We start from the raw sequence: 17,786 nt of genomic DNA, 5'->3' as shown, positions 1-17,786 counted from the left end.
AAAGAATAAATATAAAATATCAAATAATACTCTTTTCTGTTATTTCCAATTAAGGGCTTATTTAAGAGATAAACTGGGTCAAACAATGTTATTGCCGAAACCTAATGAAATAGAAACTTTAATTCATAAAGGAAAAAATAAAAAAATTATTTCTGGTATGTATAATTTGATTCAAAAACAGGCAATTAAACAAGGAATTCATAAGTCAAGACAAAAATGGGAAACTGATTTGAATATTAATATTGATGAAACGAGTTGGTCAAGATTATGTCTTGACAGTATGACAAATACAATAAATGTTCGACTAAGATTAGTACAATATAACTTTTTACATCAAATATATATTACACCACAAAAAATAAATAGATTAAACTCAAATTTATCTGATCAATGCTTTTGATGTAATCAAGAAATTGGTACTTTTTTACACTCTACTTGGTCTTGTTTTAAAATTCAACCTTTTTGGACAAATTTAAGAGTTTTACTGGAACAAATGATTGGAATACAACTTCCACATAATCCAACATTATTTTTACTAGGCGATATTGAAGGGATAAAATCGAAATCCAAATTGAATAAATATCAGAAAGAATTCATAAAAATTGCATTGGCAGTAGTCAAAAACGCTATTGCAGTTACTTGGAAATTGGATTCATACTTAAGTATAGATCGTTGGAAGAATGAAATTTTTAGTTGCATTCCACTTGAAAAAATTACTTATAATTTAAGAGATAAATATGAAATATTTCTGAAAATTTGGCGCCCTTATTTACAAAAGATAGGATTAAATATATAGGTGCTCTGAAGATAAAATTATTGGTTATCTGGAGAAAGAATTAAATATACATATTAAAGCTATTATGAACTCCATGGAGCATGTGGGGATCTTCCGATATCCAGGCATTCTTTCTTTTTTCTTCTCTTTTTTTTCTATAGGAATATGTTTGGGGGGAGGGGTTAAGGGGAGGGGGGAAGTGTTGACAATTTTTTTCTTTCTGTAACCTATTTGAAAATTCAATTCAAAAAATTTAAAAAAAATCACATGTTGGTCTTGTTCAGTCCCCATACAAGCAACTCTGCTCTGATTCAACTTAATACAACCAACAGATGCAAAGCTAAGTTTGGCAAGTTCAGCAGGCCATGGCTTGGGTCTGTCTAGCTGCCAATAATTACACATGTAACAGCTGGTCATGACCCAATTCACCTTCAGGAATTGGTTAGATCATTGAAAGCCAGTAGAAATTAGTGAATTCTTTACCTTCCAACTGACCATCCACTGCAGAGGATAGCCCATCACTGTAGTGAAGGAATAATATCTCCCAGGCTACGTATAGTGAGTACCTCCCCTTTTAGTGAACAGTTCCACTGAGAATTTCAGGCGTGCCCAGTTAATCATCAACAAACTCTCTGCCTGGGGGAAACTCTGGCAAGGGGGCTGTGGCTTGGCCTGGGACCACCAGGACAGGGCAGAGGGGGATGGGAGTTTGTGCCTGGGTTCTGATGTTGAGTTAAGAAGGGGCTGAGGGTGAAGCTTCAGTGACAGGAAAGCATATATATTAATCTATTTTGAAAGCGTGTGAAGCAGCCTAGGTGGTTTATTTATTTTTAAGTGGTATTGCATGGAGTAGGATCTTCTAGCCCTTCGAACCATGCCACCAAGCAAACCACAACCCCAATTAACCCTAGCGTAATCACGAGGCAATTTACAATGACCAACTAACCTACCTGGTATCTCTTTGGACTGTGGGAAGAAACTGGAGCATTCTACAGGGAAGTCATACAGAGACTCCTTACAGAACAGTGCAGGAATAATCCCGTAGCGCCCCAAGCTGCTACAGCATTGTGCTAACCGCTACGCTACCAAAATGCAGATGTTTCTCAGTTGTGCTCTAATTTGGGGTGAAGGATGGATTTCCATCCCTTGACTAAAAGAGGAAGCAAATGAGTTGTCAAGAAGCAAAAACACACTGATGCTGGAATTTTGAAGTTAAGACAGGAGGAACTTTATAGAAAGAAAGTGCCACAATGTTTCAAGCTGTAGACCTTTGATCTGAAACATTAACTCGGTTCCTCCTTCACAGATATTATCTGACTTGCTGAATGCTACCATCATTCCCTGTTTCATTTCACATTTCTACAATCTGCAGCTGTGCTATTTTCACTACAGACAGACTGTAGGTAAAACACAGGCAGATTTAAAATTTCTTTTTAAATTCAGTTTTAGAGTCTTGCCATCACTGGTAATGTTAGTTCCTGACCATTCTTGAGAAGATGATGGTGATCTGCTTTCTAAAATATCAATTGTTCCATGGTGTTTCCACTATACAATTAGGGAGGATGTTCCAAGATCTAAACACAGTAACATTAAAGGACTGGTGAAGTGCTTCCAAATGAAGGTGATTTATGACTTGGAGTGGAACATATGGGTGGTACTGCTATCTTCACTCTTCTTGGAGACAGAGATCACGGGTTTGGGAGGTGCCGTGGGAGTAGCCTGCTTGAGTGACTGTGGTGCATTTTGTACATGATATGCACAGAATTTACAGCGTGCTGTGCTGGAGGGAAACAAAAAGATAAGAATGGTGGATGGGGTGCCAGTTGAGTGGGGTATTTTGCCCTGGATGATACTGAGCTTCTTGAGAGATTTTGGATTTCCACTAATTAAGGAAAATGAAGTGCATCTATCACATTCCTAATTTGTGCTTTATGGTGGTAAAACTTAGATGTTTCAAAAATTAAATTAATTGCCAAAAGATACCCAGTCTCTGACTGCCTTTTGTAGGCACCATCTTTATATGGCTGGTCCAGTGGAGTTTCTGGTTAACAGAGACGGTTAGAGACTCTGTGATAGCAATGTCGAACCCAATAGAAGTAGATCCTCTTGATCTACTTCTTGTTGCTTGTCCCACTACTGCCCTTCTATCACTGAATTCATCACTGAATTTCTCCTTGTATAGTCTTTTCCTTTTATTCACAATTCCCTTATTTCTTTTAAATTGTTGCAACTTGCCTATCCTGATAAAAAGTCATCAGCTTCAAACATTGATTCTGTCTCCACAGATGATGACTGACAAGCACTCTCTGTTATTACTATTGTTTCACATGGTTTTGTAGCATTAAGAATCATGAGGTTATGAAGATCTGTGTAATTGAACCTCATTCTTCAGCTGACTGAGTATCGAGACAGCAAAGGAATGTGATTGGACACTCGTCTCAGCCAGCAAGCAGGATGACTTATTACCTTGCCCAATTGCTGCAGGAATATGAGATGCCTTTCTTCAAACTGTGCAGGATCATGACTTCCACAGGAAGCAAGGAATCCAAGGCCACCTCCTCTCATATTTGGCAAAAGGTCACTTTCAACCAATAATTCATAATCTGTGGGAGAAAGAAGAGAGGATTTCCAAATTGATATAATTATCCTTTCTCCGATCAAGACATTTTATCTTCACACATTCTGTAGTAAAGTGCATTTGGATGGTAAGCTGAGGAGAACTGCTTTCACCTGGAGGAAGATGGGATCTGGAGCCTAGTGCCTGAAAAGGTGGTAGAGTCAGAAACATCACCAAGTGTTTCGAAGTACATAATAGTGGAAGTTGGGGTTATTGGACACATGCTGAAGTGGTTCTGGAGGGTCTGACACACAAGACAATGCCTGTGGAATACTGGCAGCAAAGGAATACGGTGAGTGAGAAGATGCTAGTTGAGAAAACATGGACAAATAGTTTTAAATGTCTTAGCTGGAGGCTTGGGACTCCTGGGCTGTGGAGCAGGCAGCTAATACAGAAACAGGCTTTAATTTAAACTAGCTTTAGTTTGAGCAGACAAGGCCTTCTGAGAATTTTGGGCAAATGACAACAGACATGCCTTGAATACATTTGATATCAGTGTAGAAGCTCAGCTTTCTCAGTGGGTATGTTCATCAACAATATGAGTGCACTGAGCGCACAAGGTGAACCCAGCAGCACTACAACTGGTTTGGATAATATTCATTTGCAGAGTATGCAAAACATTGTGTTACATGGAAGAATTTGCTCTCAATATGTCTCAGCCAGACAATCAGTAATTCCTATAGTTCAAAGTTACAACTAATACTTCACCACATAGCTGGAAAATGTCACATATTCTATATGTCATGATGATGAAGTATTTGCCATTTTGCAACAGAAAAAAAATCTGAAAATGTAGGGAACAATATTAAAAAAATCTTTCATAACTTGCAACTTGATGGACAGCTAAAAGATCCTTCCTAATGTACTAAATAGCACATTTAACCTGATAACCTGGAAGCAAAGTTCTGCTGATGCTGAAAACCCAGTTTAATCATTAATTGTTATGTTAATTGCTAATTACCCAATTTCTTCTACCAGTTCCCCTATTAACCATGTTAATTTATAAAAATCCTTGATACATATAAACTTACTGCAAATAAACTATAACACATCAGTTTTCAATAAAGTGTTTACATGGTACTGTTGATGTGGAAAAATATCTTAAGGCTCTATACAAAAGCTCCATACAAAGGAATGCCAATACAAGCAGGAACTATTGCACAGGATGACTGGTCAATACAGGATAAAAATATTAAAAATTTCTGCCACCATTATACTTATGTTTGCTAAACTTACTATACATGTTTATTTGTGCATTTACTACATTTAATTTCTTCATTGGTTTTGTATGGGAAAGTTTCAAGTCACCTGCATCTCTGTGTACCTTTCTCTCTTCTTCTGATTCATCGGGGTTCTCTATCCGGTCCTCCTAAAAACCCTCGATACCCACTTTTATTCCCCCCACCTCCAAGTACCTTCTGCCTAGCACCCTTACACTGATTCTATAGATCTCCGGTCTCCTCTCCTAAACCTGTTATGGACACGGAGTAATATAGCACAGAAGCAGGCCTTTGGACCAACTGATCCCTGCATGCCACAGCATCCCTCCTGCTAGTATCATTTGCCTGCGTTTGGCCCATAACCTTCCAAGCCCTTCCTCTCCATGAAACTATCCAAATGACTCTTACATGTTGCTGCTGTACCCACCCCAACCACTTCCCCTGGCAGCTCATTTTAGATACTCATCACCCTCAGTGTAAAGAAGTCACCTCTCATGTCTCTTTTAATTCTCTCCCCTCTTGTACCTGTGCCCTCTAGTTTTGAGCTCCCCAACCCTGTGGAATAGACTATGACTGTCCACCTTATCCATAGCCCTCATGATTTTATAAACTTCTATGGCTCTCCTACATCGCTGATTCCCCTACACTTCAAGGAATAAAAATTCCTCTAGTCCCGGCAGCATCCTTATACATCTCTTCTGCACCCTCTCTAGCTTGCAATTGTCTTTTCTATTAATAAGGTGTCCAAAACTGTACACAATATTCCAAGTGCCACCTCACCAATCACTTGTATATCTGCAACATAATGTCCTTAAACCTCAACTTGATGCCCTGGCTGATGAAGGCCGGTAGGTTCAACATCTTCTACATCAAATTCTGTCCATCATTCCTCCCTTACCTGTTTTCCTACTTATCAGATTCCAGCATCCATATTGTCTGTGTCTCACTCATGCTCTCAGCTTCATCTCTACCTCTGTGCTCCCCTTCCCCCCCCACCCCCCCCCGGCTCCATCTCACTTTTTCTATATTGTCCTTATCTGTTTTAGCTACCATCCAGCAGCTGCTGAATCTGAACTCCACTCCCCTCCTCACCTCGTTCCAAATACCCATCAATCCCTCACACCTACCTCCACCTTTAGAAAAGGGATCCTCCTCTCTGGTCTACATGTGAGTCCACGCTCAGGTAGTGATATTTTTAAAGGCATACTGGTAAAGGAAGGACAGTGACTGCATTCTTGGCAATGATTCTCACATCTTACAGTGAAAGAAAATCAGTCATCTTTTCAGTATAAATGTTTGCACAATGTAAACATATTTTTGAAGCTTCTGTATCTGCCAATCAATATTCAGTAATCATTAGTAAAGCAAGATAATAGACTGAAGTTTCTTTCAATTTCTGATTCGCTTTAGAATGAGGTGGCTGGGAACAAACAAACCTGGAGTAAACAGGCTATTGAGGTCACGTATTATGGCACGGAATGAAGGCCTGAAGTCTGGTTCATAATTCATGCAGTGATTGATGAGATTCGCCAGTTCCAACCACTTTGGAGCAGGAAGCTGATGTTTATCTTCATAAAATTGCAATTTCTGTTAAAAATAAAACATAAGTCAAAGACAGGTCAAAACATATTTTTAGATAGAAAATGGGTGTGAAAATCTTGAGGAACTTCCCCTATATTTTGTTTGAATATGTATAAAATATGACAAAAGCTTCAAAGAGCCATGTTAGGAAATATTCTAAATCATAAACAGAAACACAGCTTTCCACACCAAGCAGCTTTTCCATTCAGAATAATACCTATCAAGCTTGTTGTTGTTTGTCTGGAAATGAATGAACTCCTTCAAAGTTAAACAAAGGCAGCACTGTGCCCTTCCCAGAATTACTGTGTTCTTTATGGTGTCATGAAATACGAAGTACATGAATCCAGTTTCTGTAGCAGGAAGTTTGGGCCTTGACAATTTAGAGATAACAGTTGAGAGGAAATTCAGTAAACACCTGGGTAAACCTCTTCTTCTTGTTGCAAATCTACCACACTGTGAAGAATCACTTGATGGAAGCTTCTGGAAGCTCTGGAAATGTGCAGTTTGCTTCAACTGGAGGCACCCTATGCTATGGGAAATCCTGGACTGCCTCAAAATGGTCCAGAAGTGAAAAGGCAACAGCAGCAGTCACTGGTGATTTGAGTCCACCTGATCTAGCAGGAATCATGTTAGGCTGCAGAGATCCACACCACCTGATGAGACAAATGCCATTTGCAAAAGCTAGGCAACTTTGAGAAACGAAGAAAGCTGACCTTCTTGCTTGTGTTATACGATGTGTATTCCATGACTCCAGCCCTCCCTCTGTATGCATCTCCATTCTGGGCACTGTAGCTCCCTGTCACTCTGCGCATCTCCACATTGAACATTGTAGCTCCCTGTCACTCTGTGCATCTCCACATTGAACATTGTAGCTCCCTGTCACTCTGTGCATCTCCACATTGAACACTGTAGCTCCCTGTCACTCTGTGCATCTCCACATTGAACACTGTAGCTCCCTGTCACTCTGTGCATCTCCACATTGAACACTGTAGCTCCCTGTCACTCAGTGCATCTGCACATTGAACATTGTAGCTCCCCGTCACTCTGTGCATCTCCACATTGAACATTGTAGCTCCCTGTCACTCTGTGCATCTCCACATTGAACACTGTAGCTCCCTGTCACTCTGTGCATCTCCACATTGAACACTGTAGCTCCCCGTCACTCTGTGCATCTCCACATTGAACACTGTAGCTCCCTGTCACTCTGTGCATCTCCACATTGAACACTGTAGCTCCCTGTCACTCTGTGCATCTCCACATTGAACACTGTAGCTCCCCGTCACTCTGTGCATCTCCACATTGAACACTGTAGCTCCCTGTCACTCTGTGCATCTCCACATTGAACATTGTAGCTCCCTGTCACTCTGTGCATCTCCACATTGAACACTGTAGCTCCCTGTCACTCTGTGCATCTCCACATTGAACACTGTAGCTCCCCGTCACTCTGTGCATCTCCACATTGAACACTGTAGCTCCCCGTCACTCTGTGCATCTCCACATTGAACACTGTAGCTCCCTGTCACTCTGTGCATCTCCATTCTGGGCATTGTAGCTCCCTGTCACTCTGTGCATCTGCACATTGAACATTGTAGCTCCCTGTCATTCTGTGCATCTGCACATTGAACATTGTAGCTCCCTGTCACTCTGTGCATCTCCACATTGAACACTGTAGCTCCCTGTCACTCTGTGCATCTGCACATTGAACATTGTAGCTCTCTGTCACTCTGTGCATCTGCACATTGAACACTGTAGCTCCCTGTCACTCTGTGCATCTCCACATTGAACACTGTAGCTCCCTGTCACTCTGTGCATCTCCACATTGAACACTGTAGCTCCCTGTCACTCAGTGCATCTGCACATTGAACATTGTAGCTCCCCGTCACTCTGTGCATCTCCACATTGAACATTGTAGCTCCCTGTCACTCTGTGCATCTCCACATTGAACACTGTAGCTCCCTGTCACTCTGTGCATCTCCACATTGAACACTGTAGCTCCCCGTCACTCTGTGCATCTCCACATTGAACACTGTAGCTCCCTGTCACTCTGTGCATCTCCACATTGAACACTGTAGCTCCCTGTCACTCTGTGCATCTCCACATTGAACACTGTAGCTCCCCGTCACTCTGTGCATCTCCACATTGAACACTGTAGCTCCCTGTCACTCTGTGCATCTCCACATTGAACATTGTAGCTCCCTGTCACTCTGTGCATCTCCACATTGAACACTGTAGCTCCCTGTCACTCTGTGCATCTCCATTCTGGGCATTGTAGCTCCCTGTCACTCTGTGCATCTGCACATTGAACATTGTAGCTCCCTGTCACTCTGTGCATCTGCACATTGAACATTGTAGCTCCCTGTCACTCTGTGCATCTCCACATTGAACACTGTAGCTCCCTGTCACTCTGTGCATCTGCACATTGAACATTGTAGCTTCCTGTCACTCTGTGCATCTGCACATTGAACACTGTAGCTCCCTGTCACTCTGTGCATCTCCACATTGAACACTGTAGCTCCCCGTCACTCTGTGCATCTGCAAATTGAACATTGTAGCTCCCTGTCACTCTGCACATCTCCACATTGAACACTGTAGCTCCCCGTCACTCTGTGCATCTGCACATTGAACATTGTAGCTCCCTGTCACTCTGTGCATCTCCACATTGAACACTGTAGCTCCCTGTCACTCTGTGCATCTCCACATTGAACACTGTAGCTCCCCGTCACTCTGTGCATCTCCACATTGAACACTGTAGCTCCCTGTCACTCTGTGCATCTGCACATTGAACACTGTAGCTCCCTGTCACTCTGTGCATCTCCATTCTGGGCATTGTAGCTCCCTGTCACTCTGTGCATCTGCACATTGAACACTGTAGCTCCCTTTCACTCTGTGCATCTCCACATTGAACACTGTAGCTCCCCGTCACTCTGTGCATCTGCAAATTGAACATTGTAGCTCCCTGTCACTCTGCACATCTCCACATTGAACACTGTAGCTCCCCGTCATTCTGTGCATCTCCACATTGAACACTGTAGCTCCCTGTCACTCTGTGCATCTGCACATTGAACACTGTAGCTCCCTGTCACTCTGTGCATCTCCATTCTGGGCATTGTAGCTCCCTGTCACTCTGTGCATCTGCACATTGAACATTGTAGCTCCCTGTCACTCTGTGCATCTGCACATTGAACATTGTAGCTCCCTGTCACTCTGCACATCTCCACATTGAACACTGTAGTTCCCCGTCACTCTGTGCATCTGCACATTGAACACTGTAGCTCCCTGTCACTCTGTGCATCTCCACATTGAACACTGTAGCTCCCCGTCACTCTGTGCATCTGCAAATTGAACATTGTAGCTCCCTGTCACTCTGTGCATCTCCATTCTGGGCATTGTAGCTCCCTGTCACTCTGTGCATCTGCAAATTGAACATTGTAGCTCCCCGTCACTCTGTGCATTTGCAAATTGAACATTGTAGCTCCCTGTCACTCTGCACATCTCCACATTGAACACTGTAGTTCCCCGTCACTCTGTGCATCTGCACATTGAACACTGTAGCTCCCTGTCACTCTGTGCATCTCCACATTGAACACTGTAGCTCCCCGTCACTCTGTGCATCTGCAAATTGAACATTGTAGCTCCCTGTCACTCTGTGCATCTCCATTCTGGGCATTGTAGCTCCCTGTCACTCTGCACATCTCCACATTGAACACTGTAGTTCCCCGTCACTCTGTGCATCTGCACATTGAACACTGTAGCTCCCTGTCACTCTGTGCATCTCCACATTGAACACTGTAGCTCCCCGTCACTCTGTGCATCTGCAAATTGAACATTGTAGCTCCCTGTCACTCTGCACATCTCCACATTGAACACTGTAGCTCCCCGTCACTCTGTGCATCTGCACATTGAACATTGTAGCTCCCTGTCACTCTGTGCATCTCCACATTGAACACTGTAACTCCCCGTCACTCTGTGCATCTCCACATTGAACACTGTAGCTCCCTGTCACTCTGTGCATCTCCACATTGAACACTGTAGCTCCCCGTCACTCTGTGCATCTCCACATTGAACACTGTAGCTCCCTGTCACTCTGTGCATCTCCACATTGAACATTGTAGCTCCCTGTCACTCTGTGCATCTCCACATTGAACACTGTAGCTCCCTGTCACTCTGTGCATCTCCATTCTAGGCATTGTAGCTCCCTGTCACTTCTGTGAGTTGAAAGTACTTTCCTTTTGCAAAGTTCAACTGAACATGTCCATAGCGCCCAGTTTGGTATGCTGGTTTATTGCTAGCATTGTAAACATTTTGTAAGTGGGCTGGGTAGAGGCAGGCTACCATGCAAAATCAGAAAATAACAATCTCTCTTGATGCCTAACTCCTTTGTTCCAGTAGCTCACTTCACTAGGTATCTTTTCTTTTATAGTCTCGTGATTAATTACAAGGCAAAAAGCATGTGGTAATCTCAAATCACTTTAAAGTAACTCTATCAAAAACTGAAAGAGTAACAATTTGTTATCCGGTGGATAAATACAGTGTATATAGCAAAATAATGAGTCATTCCTGTCCATATTAACATACAAGTTAGTCTATTTTTCATAAAGCCATCGCAGATTTTATCAGTGATGGATTTTATTCCTATGTAGTCTGACTTACCCTTGTGCTGTCAAACAGACCAAGTGGTTTATCTCCTCCACTACAAATCTCCCATAAGGTGGCACCAAAGCTCCATTTGTCCGTTGCCAGGCTGAAATTCTTGGGATCCTGAATACATTCTGGTGGCACCCAAGGAATACGTTCAACTAGAACTAGATAATAAAAAAGATTATCACATTATGGAGTACATGCAACAAATACATCATGCAAGGTTACAAGTTCACTGACTCTGAACCATATATCACAGGTTCCAAGATGCACTAACTAATATGGTTTTATAGACAAAGGAGCAGTAACATGAATTAAGAGATTACTGATTTAACGTTAATTAAAATAACAGAACTTGAAAGGAGCAAAATCTGTCACAGGTAAGTGTTATTTAAGCTATTTTTTGGAATAAAGGTAATAAAATACTTCTCCATGACAACTACAGTTTAGCGAAGTTTTAGCAGTTTTGGTCTTTTACCTTTGAGTAACGCTTCATGTGAGAGCAGCTTGAAGAGGTAGAGGGGATTATTTTGAATCAGAATTAGGTTTACTACCACTGGCATACACTCAGTGGCCAAATTATTAGGTACCTCCTGCTACTAATAAAGCACAATAGGCCCTTCCAGCCCAACAAGCTTGCCTCACCCAATTACACCAATGTGATCAATAATTCTCAATGGAAGCTGAGGGATAATCTCATAAAGGTTCATAAAATATATAAACAGGTCAGAGACTTTTTTTTTCAAGACAGGGGTATCTTGGCCTGAAAGACGTAGATTTAGGGGGTGAACATTAAAGGAGATCTCAGGAGTAAGTTTTGCACTAAGGATAGTAGTTATGTGGAACAAGCTGCCAGAGGAGGTGGTATAAATATGTTTAAGATGCACGTGGACTGGTACTTAGATAAGAAAGCTGTGGTGATATACAAGTGTAACGCAAGAAAATTAGAAAAGCGTATGCAAGTACCATGGTCAATATGGATGAGGTGAGCAAAAACGACCCAATTCTCTGCTGTATGATTCTACAATTCTTTGACATAGAAATGTACAGCACAAGAACAAGCCTTTTATTCCACAAAACCTGTGTCAGCCATGATGCCAATTTAAAAAAAAAATCTGACTACCCATGGTCTCCATCATCCCATTCCTTGCCTGTTCATTTGCCTGACCCAATCCCTCAAACTCTCCCATCAACTACAAACATGGAGTTTACAGTTTTCATACAGTTGGCGATGCAAAAGAATACCAGGGACACCAGTGGCTCTAGTCTGCTGTAGATTACAGTCATGATATTGTACAGCACAGCAACATGTCCCTTCTGCCCATCGGATCTATACCCACCATCAGCACCCATTTTATACAAATCTCATTTTAGTCTCCTCGTATTTACATCAACACCACCCCTTCCCCCACCATAATCTACAACACCCTACACAAGCTAGGGTCAGTTTCACTGACTGCTGAGCAGTGTGGGCGTGCTATGTTGGTGCAGAATGTGTGGTAATACTTGCAGAATGCCCCAGTACATCCTTAGGCTGTGTTGGTTCCTAATGCAAATAACGCATTTCACTGTATGTTTCAATGTACATGTGAATAAATGATTCCAAATCTGAATCAAATATCCGCTATTCCACATATCTTTGAGATGTGGCTTCCTGGAGGAAACTCACACTGCTCACAGGGAAAATGTGCAGAGTCCACGCAGGCATGACTGGCGATCAGGATTCAGCCAGATTACAGGAGCTGTGCGGCAGCAACTCTACAACTGTTCGAGGAGGGCAAGGATAGATCCTTCAGGAGTTTAGGTATAAATTAGCAGAACACAACATGTTGAGAGAAAAAAAATAGATTAGAGGTTCCACTCACTGAAAATAGATTTCTTATTAACTTTTGGAGAGTAGTTTGAAGGAATTGAAACACGGGTTTATTTTAGAACATTTAGGCATAATCAAAACTAAGGAATGCTATAAATTTCACTACATTGCCAAAACCTCATGAGTAAACATCCATTCAATGCAATACATAACAGAGCATCGTTACCATCTTTCGACAGAACTGATATCCCCACTCCAGGATCAGCTAGCTTTATGAATGGCGGATTTCCTGCTTTTCTGTCCTCTTCTCTGATCATCAGGACATTCTTTGCACAGATATTTCCATGGACAAGGTTTCTTTCTTCCTACATATGGATGAGAAAGTATCAGGATCACCATGGAAGTCTCTCTTTAAATGATTGTACTCAAGCTTTGCAATGAAGTGTGATTGAAGCAAGACCAAACTCTGACAAATTTTCACAAATCACATTGTTCTGTGAATTTGATTTATTTTGTAGTTGTAAAGAAGAGTAAGTCAATTGTTTTACAACTTTTTAATGGTCTTTTGTATTAATTAAACCCATGGACTTAACTGCTTTTAATGTCTCATTTTAGAAGACTAAAACTAGATACTGTTTGTGTTGTGGTTGTTGGGGAAAAGCCTCCTCACCTTAATCTTAAGGAACTACATGAATAAGGAAGAACTGGAAGAACCTTAAACAGGGCCCTGAAGCGGAAGAGACAGCACAGATGCATAATGTGTACAGACTATTAAGAAAAAAAAAGAGGTTGCTTCACTTCATTCTTGAGACTAAAGTGACAGATATGAAATTTATATAGTACACTTCCAGCTGTTGAGACTTGTAAATTGTGACAGGTATGGGAAAGCTACTGGGAAATAATATCCCTATGAAGTTGGATGGGCTTTCTGAAACCATAACTTTCTGAAGTCATTAAGAATGTGTAGAAGAAGCAGAAGTTCAATGAGATCATGGCTGATCTGATCTTGTCTTCACTTCTGCTCTCTGGACTGTTCCCTGTAACTCTCAACTTCCCTATAGGCTGAAAATCTGTCTGTTTCGTCTTTGATTCAGCTACATTGATTTCTGGAGTAGACAACTCCAAAGATTCGTGACTCTCTGAAAGAAGAAATTCCTCCTCACTTCAATCTGAAAGGGTGTCCTCTTTTTTGCAATTACAAGCTTGAATTGTAGATTATCTGACAAGAGGGATTCCTCACAGTATATGTCAAGCCCCTTCAGAACTGTACACTTCAGCATCCAGTACAGGTTTTAACAGGACAGTTTAAATGAATTCCATGCATAATTAACCACACACGGACCATTGTGAATGAGGAATACATTGAACTACAGGATATTTTGTGTTTTCTAGAGACATGACCGTGCCAGTCCCTCTCTTGCAGCTTATCGGTCAATTACTCTTTCATGCAGAATAAACACACAATAGTTAGAACCAAAGCAATGAGGATGGATAGAATAACAAGAATGTGACTGTGTAGATGAAGTCCAAGACTACTCTCTCAATGCACGGGACAACATGTAATTTAATGTAACATGCACTTTAAAAGTCTGATCAAATGGGTACTTTAGTATCAAATTAAATCTGAATAAGGTCTTTACTCTAGTTTATGTATACATGACACTCTAATTGTCCTCTTTACCAACTGGACTTACCAAGTAATGCACTGCCCAAGCTAACTGCTTGGCTACATCCAGTTTCCACAGGATGTTCACATGGTTTTTGTTTCTCTTCAAGTACGTGTCCAATGAACCAAACTTCACATACTCTTGAACCATGATATCTGATTTTCAAACAAAGATGAGAAAAGGTGACTATTGCAAAGCATTCTTACTGTCTTACAGAAATAAGTTGTCATTTGTGAGAGTAATGCCTCAGTTAATCTCCGGAGCAGAACTGGAATTGACTATTGGTCCAAAGAATTAGATCTAATATTTCATCACTATTCTCTCCAGATAGAATCCTTCATCTTCCAAAATTTACTTAAAATGAAAACATGTTAGAATAACAGGGCAAGGTTTTCTCTATTAAATAGGAAATTCAGAGCTCAGTACTCAATTGCAGGGAAGGATGTAATTTTACTTCTAATTCTCTATCCCTTCCCTCTAGTCTGGCCTATTGCGGCTTCCTTTAGTCAGCTTACAGCACCTCACCTTCTACCTGTATATGATATAGCCATCAAGACTTGAAATTAAATTCTACAATTTCAGGTAACTTGATTTATCTGTTTCATATACAGTTCTGCTATACGTTACTTATTGGTATTATTAACCCAGACACGATCTCATTCTACATTTCTAACCTGCATTTCAGTTTTTACATGCTCCTTTTTCATTTTTTTTCTTTAACTTCCCTCATTAACCTATCACCAGGTAGCACCATTCATAGGTAATCACCATATAACCCCTAGACCCATCCTATCTACAGCTCGATCATCCTCTCAGCAACTTAAAAATAACTTGATTCCTTTCATACCTACTTGTAACAAATGGTCTTCAGCTAAAAATGTTAATTGATTTCCCTTTCCACAGATGCAACCTGACATGCTGTTTCCAGCATTTTCAGATTGCCAGCATCTGCAAATTTTGATTTATATTTTATTTTCGAACCTCTCAGTTTCACAGTAAAAATACCAACCAGCCAACTATCATTTGATATAAGCATTGAATAATCTGAAAAACAAGTTTATTTCCTGAAGATAAAAGTGCATTTTCCTATAGCTTCTTAGAAAGGTATGATTAAATAACAAAAGTTTTTTTTAATTAAACAAGGGAAACCTGTGGAGTAAGTTTTTGATGAGAGCATTTTCTAATAACTCTGAATTTCTTTGCATTTTGTCCCACACCAGACCTTTCCATCACTAATCATTTTTTGCAATCAAGAGTTACATGACTCTCAGTCAGTCCTCTGATTTATCACAAGCTCAAGAAAGAAAGAAAAATGAGCCTTTCATCAGCTTGTGATCAGAAATGAGAATGGTATAGATCCCGAGCCTCATGTACCCTGTCATAACCTGAGCTTCATGATCTGGGGTCAGAGACAAATAAAACTGACCTCATTCAATCACTACACGTCGAAACTGAATTCAGAGTCAATAAAAAGAAACTGTGACCATTAGGAATAACTATTGAGAACTATATATTTAAGGTGATTAGCAAGGAATATGAGATTGGGTAAGCAAAATGCTTTTCAATGTTAGGTAATCTGCTGTGCAAAATGTGGTGGGGGCAAGTTTTAAGAAGGAAGCTGAGAAACAAATTATTGCAAAATGGTAGGCACTTCAACAGCGTGGACAGGATGAAGAATGATGAAAAGAGGCAGCAGAGCAACACACACAAAATGCTGGAGGAACTCAGCTGACCAGGCAGCATCTGTGGAAAAGTGCATGATTGACATTTCGGGCCAAGTCTCTTCAGCAGGACTGGAGAAAGCAAGACGAGGAGTAGATTTAAAAGGTGGGGGGAGGGGAGAGAGAAACACAAGGTGATAGGTGAAACTGGGAGTGGGGAGGAATGAAGTAAAAAACTGGGAAGTTGATTGGTGAAAGAGATACAGGCTGGAGAAGGGGGAATCTAATAGTAGAAGACAAAAGGCTATGGAAGAAAGAAGGGGGCGGGGAGCACCAGAGGGAGGTGATGGGCAGGCAAGGAGATAAAATGAGTGAGGGAAAAGGAGATAGGGAATGGTGAAGGAGAAGTGGGGGGCATCACCAGAAGGTCAAGATATCAATGTTCATGCTATCAGGTTGGAGGCTACCCAGACGGAATATAAGGTGCTGTTCCTCTAACCTGTGAGTGGCCTCATTGCGGCAGTCGAGGAGGTCATGGATTGACCTATCAGAATGGGAATAGGAAGTGGAATTAAAAAGAGAGGCCCCTGGGAGATCCCACTCTTCTGGTGGATGGAGCAAAGTTTCAAGACTAGATTCTGAAGAAGGGGCTCAGATCTGAAACTTTAACTGTTTCTCTGTTTACATCATGTACCAATCCTATGAAAATGCAACATGCATAGGTATCACGCTGAGATACAGGTCTGCAGATAACAAGAAAAGCTGGAGGGTGTGCAGGAACCAGGCACCAGCAAGTCAGGTGGGAGAGTGAGAACTAGATCACTGGGGTTTGTCAAATGGGAACATGGAACCAGAATCATTGTGAGACATAAGGTGTGTGGGAACTGGACCCCAATAAGCTGGAATGGAATGTAACAAACATTATCTGCTAAGTCAGACACCGAAATATCGGTATTTCTAAATGGTTGAATACTGAATTATTAAAGCTTATATTAAGGCATTCCTTAAAACTCATCTTTTTCTAAGTCTAGTACTTCCGTTAAAATATAGTGGATCTCAGTTAATTGAGACTCATTGGGACTGGTATGTTTGGCCCAATTAAGCGGTGGCCCCAATTATCTGAAGTGTCATGGAAAAACTAATGTACAAAAAAGGCAAACTACCATTTAAATGAGTAATAAATTATATGTTTAAATGAAATACAGAATTAATTAGAATACTACCAATATTACTGCAGTACTATAAAACTGTGTATGAGTTTGTAGTGGTTACTGATGGAGGAATTCATTGGCATTATACTCGACTGGTAAACCATCCATTCTAATTCCCTTAAAGCAGTTAGGTTTAACACTTTTCCCAACAACAAACAATTTCTTCTTATCAGTCCCTGACATATTTGAAAAACACAACATAGTTTTGCGATCCATTGCTTTGTCTGAACCTGATAATGTGGTGTTTTTGGCAAAGGGAACCGTCTGGTGTGGCACGATAAAAAAGGCCTGTTTCATCAGTTTTGCAGATATCATCTGCACAAAATTTCTGAAGCAAGTCAGGGAGTTTTGTTGATTTCCATGCTTCTGCACTTAAAGCGTCAGCACTACCTTTCTCGTCTGTGTTTTCTTCACCTTAATGTGGTGTCTACATTTCTGTTGAGCCAACCAACCAAATGTTAGTTTAAAATCTTCGTGGCCCAACTTCTTAGCTAGCTCCTCTGACTTGTATTTTTTAACACTGGTCGACTGACATGCACACCTCGTCCAGTTACAATGGAAAACAATTGATCGCAGGCCTCTTCAACATCTGGATCCTTAGCT

General features: G+C 41.0%; 1 protein-coding gene across 3 annotated transcripts in view; it reads right to left on the bottom strand.

The window, feature by feature from the left end:
- Window positions 1-17,786, bottom strand: part of jak2b (Janus kinase 2b) — a 286,317-nt gene that overhangs the window by 23,553 nt on the left and 244,978 nt on the right. For all 3 annotated transcript variants that reach the window (XM_073048656.1, XM_073048658.1, XM_073048657.1), the window contains exons 14-18: window positions 14,339-14,466; window positions 12,871-13,009; window positions 10,844-10,995; window positions 6,049-6,199; window positions 3,242-3,378 (exon numbers count right to left, since the gene is read on the bottom strand). In XM_073048656.1, the coding sequence (XP_072904757.1) occupies window positions 3,242-3,378; window positions 6,049-6,199; window positions 10,844-10,995; window positions 12,871-13,009; window positions 14,339-14,466 (707 nt within the window). The remainder of the gene's footprint in view (window positions 1-3,241; window positions 3,379-6,048; window positions 6,200-10,843; window positions 10,996-12,870; window positions 13,010-14,338; window positions 14,467-17,786) is intronic.

The sequence above is a fragment of the Hemitrygon akajei genome, chromosome 6 (assembly GCF_048418815.1).
Source record: "Hemitrygon akajei chromosome 6, sHemAka1.3, whole genome shotgun sequence".
Taxonomy (NCBI): Eukaryota; Metazoa; Chordata; class Chondrichthyes; order Myliobatiformes; family Dasyatidae; genus Hemitrygon; species Hemitrygon akajei.
The sequence above is the reverse complement of the archived record's forward strand: the minus strand, read 5'-3'. Positions and strand labels throughout refer to the sequence as shown.